Here is a 3,231-nt window from a genome sequence, read left to right on the forward strand (position 1 = left end):
GTCACCAATGTCAGTATGAATTTGTGACATCTTCACCAATGTGACTACTCTTATAAACTAATGGATAATGGTTGTAACCGCATAGGAACAAATTTTGCCTCTTTGCCTCTATCCCATTCGGGTACCACGTCAACCCTTCCAAGGAAGGGTTAGAGTGTGTGGACTTTTTCTTGAATGAGGGAACAGTCTTAAAAGACATACCGTGATAAAAATATCCATATTCTAATCTTAATGCTCAGTACATTTCTAATAAAATGAGTGTGGGCGAATAAGACGCAGGGTTCACTATGATATAGTTTATTAAAATTTAATAAACGTACATATCAGATCAACATTTATAAAATTTATAAAACGTGGATGATATGCGTCAAAGCATAAAGAAAAAACAGTCAACAGAAAAAATTGTTTCGTCTACTAGGAAACAGATTTGCCACTTCAATTGAATTATTAATGATAATGATATAGTCTGTATAATGTTAATTTACACTAGCGTAAAAAACGCTTGGCACAAGTGTCCGTATTATGCTATAGTTCACCGACGACAATGGAACTTTCGTGGCCTATCGCTCAGTGTGTAGTAACATACAGTGATTACACACGCACCCTCTTAATTAATCGTCCCAAATTAATTACACTGTTCCTCGCAGATTTAAAGCAGAAGGTTGAAGAATTCTACCTGCTGCTACCACAGAATTCTTAAGGTGCTCCACTAGCTTCGCATAGTGCGTAAAGAACACCTTGGGTGACTACCAGCCGGTGTACAAACAAGAAATTTTATAGAAGAGGCAACTTTCCTGGGATCATGACTAACGGGTGTACTGTCTGGATCCGTTCTGTGAATAACACAGGTGAGTTTCGCCCTTAGTTATAGAAAACTTTGAACCCAGTTTTTCTCTTCTGAACAGCTGCCCTCCCATAAAGTCTGAAGTACTATGAAGATAGACCTTAGGCACTCCACTGGACATAGAGATACATCTTCCTTCAGAGGGCAGATTCTCTAGGGACCCCACCCGTTGGTGGGTAGCTTGTTCTTGGCAAGAAACGTTGGGTCTGGAAATAGATTCAGTTCTCCCTCCAAGAACTGGACGTGGCCTTCCTCTCTAGAGAGAGCCACCTCCAAAAGTCTGAACTGACTTTTAATACCGAATCTCTTTCTCATCGTTAAGGAGAAAAAATCATGAGATATAGGTTCCGTGTTTTCTGTGATGAAGCGAAGACAGTTGACTTCTGTACTCGCTGAGACAGGGATGGATTCGGTAGCGGTACGAATTTTAGTCGTACTTCCAATGTCAGAGGGAACCACATGCTATATGGCCACTTGTGGGCCACTATTGCTGCTTTCCCTTTGAAGGATCTCAGCTTATCGAGGACCTTCAAAAGGAGGTTGTGCGGAGGGAACAGATAAATACTGGACCATCTGTTCCAGTCTAGGGACATAGCGTCCACTGCCTCCGCTAGCGGATCCTCGTATGGGGACACGTAACGATCTATTTTCTTGTTGTCTTTCGTCGCAAAGAGGTCTATCTGCAGCTCTGGGACTTGACTCGAGATGAAGGAGAACGATCCTGCGTCAAGGGACCATTCTGACTCTATAGGTGTAAACCTGGATAGAGCATCCGCTGTCACATTGCGTAACCCTTGAATGTGAACTGCTGACAGGTGCCATTTCTTCCTTTCCGCCAAACGGAATATGGCTAACATCACTTGGTTGATTTGAGGTGACCTCGACCCTTGTCGATTCAGGCATCTCACTACCACCTCGCTGTCTAGAACCAGTCTTATGTGGGTCGAGTGGCGAGGAGAAACTTTCTTTAGTGTCAGAAGTACTACCATTGTGCGCGAATGAACCTCTCCGATAATGAACATGCGGTTTTTGACTGGAATTGTCCATCGAATGTTGCTGAGAGGAAGCGAATTGCCCAACAGACTGATCATGGATTTCAGTAATAAAAGAATAAAATGTGCCTTACTGAATGCACAGTCAGTACGCAACAAGACAACAGAATTAAGAGAATTAATCTGTGAACAAGGAATAGATGCGTTCGCTATAACAGAAACATGGCTAAGTGCTACTGATAATTTGAAAATTAATGAACTATTGCCGGACACTCATAAACTTTTTCACACACCACGTAATTTTGGTCAGGGAGGTGGGGTTGGCATTGTTTTATCTAAAACATTTACAAACGCTAGAATTAGGGTTGTTGGAGCATTTGTGAGTTTTGAGTATTTAGCCTTGGAGTATAAGGCATATAATATACAGTTTTTATTTTTAGTAGTATATCGTCCTCCTCAGCTAAGCAAGGCTACGTTTTTAGAAGACTTTTCCGTATTCTTGGATTGTTTTGAAAATGAAAAATGTAATGTATATATATGTGGAGATTTTAATATGTGGTTAGAGGATTATAGAGATACAAATGTAAAGAAGTTTATTGATATAATGAACAATGTGAATTTTGTTAATAAGGTGAATGTGTTCACCTCTAGGTCAGATCATATTTTAGATGCTGTGTTTTGTTTTACGGGTGATAATTACTTTATGAATTTGATAGTGGAGCCAGATTTTTCTATCTCTTTTTACCACAAGCTTATTGTTTGAAATTTCAGTCTTATTACCAAGTAAACTTAGGACTAAAATAACATTTAGGAACAAACGGTTATTAGACTCTACTGTACTAATAGATGTGAGTGTTACTGTTATTGAAGAAAAATATAATGAACCCTGTGGATGTACTGACTTAAATAGTAGCGGAAATGTTTCTGTAGGTGAATGTGTGGTCTGTCTTTTTGCTTTGTATTTTTCTGCATTTTCCAAAGAATATGATAAAATGTGCCCTATGGTAGAGAAAGATATTGTCATAAAAGACAGCTCCCCATGGTTCAATGCTGTAATTGGGAAGCTAGGAAAAGACGGAGGTTGGCAGAGTCACGTTGGCATAAGCATAAAACAAAGAGAAATCGAATGTTATATGTGGAAGCTAGGAATGAGGTAAATAGTTTATTAAAAAATGTAAAGAAGACATATTATAATGAAAAAGTAACAGAGGTTAGGTCCAATATCAAAAGGCTGTATTCTGTGTTCGATGAACTTTTAGGGAAAATTAAGAGGCATGTTTTACCAGACGGGAGGTCTGAGCTTGAATTGGCAAATGAATTTGCTGAAGTCTTTGAGTCGAAGGTTGCCTGTCTACTTTGTAACTTCACAACTGATGTTTCTTGCCCCTATCCTTA

General features: G+C 39.3%; 1 protein-coding gene across 1 annotated transcript in view; it reads right to left on the reverse strand.

The window, feature by feature from the left end:
* The window catches only part of LOC137644256 (uncharacterized), a 4,006-nt gene extending 2,173 nt beyond the window's left edge, over nt 1-1,833 (reverse strand). The window contains exon 1 of the mRNA XM_068377250.1: nt 1,759-1,833. Within this exon, the coding sequence (XP_068233351.1) occupies nt 1,759-1,833 (75 nt within the window). The remainder of the gene's footprint in view (nt 1-1,758) is intronic.
* Nucleotides 1,834-3,231: the final 1,398 nt, after the last annotated feature.

Source organism: Palaemon carinicauda, chromosome 7, assembly GCF_036898095.1.
Source record: "Palaemon carinicauda isolate YSFRI2023 chromosome 7, ASM3689809v2, whole genome shotgun sequence".
NCBI lineage: Eukaryota > Metazoa > Arthropoda > Malacostraca > Decapoda > Palaemonidae > Palaemon > Palaemon carinicauda.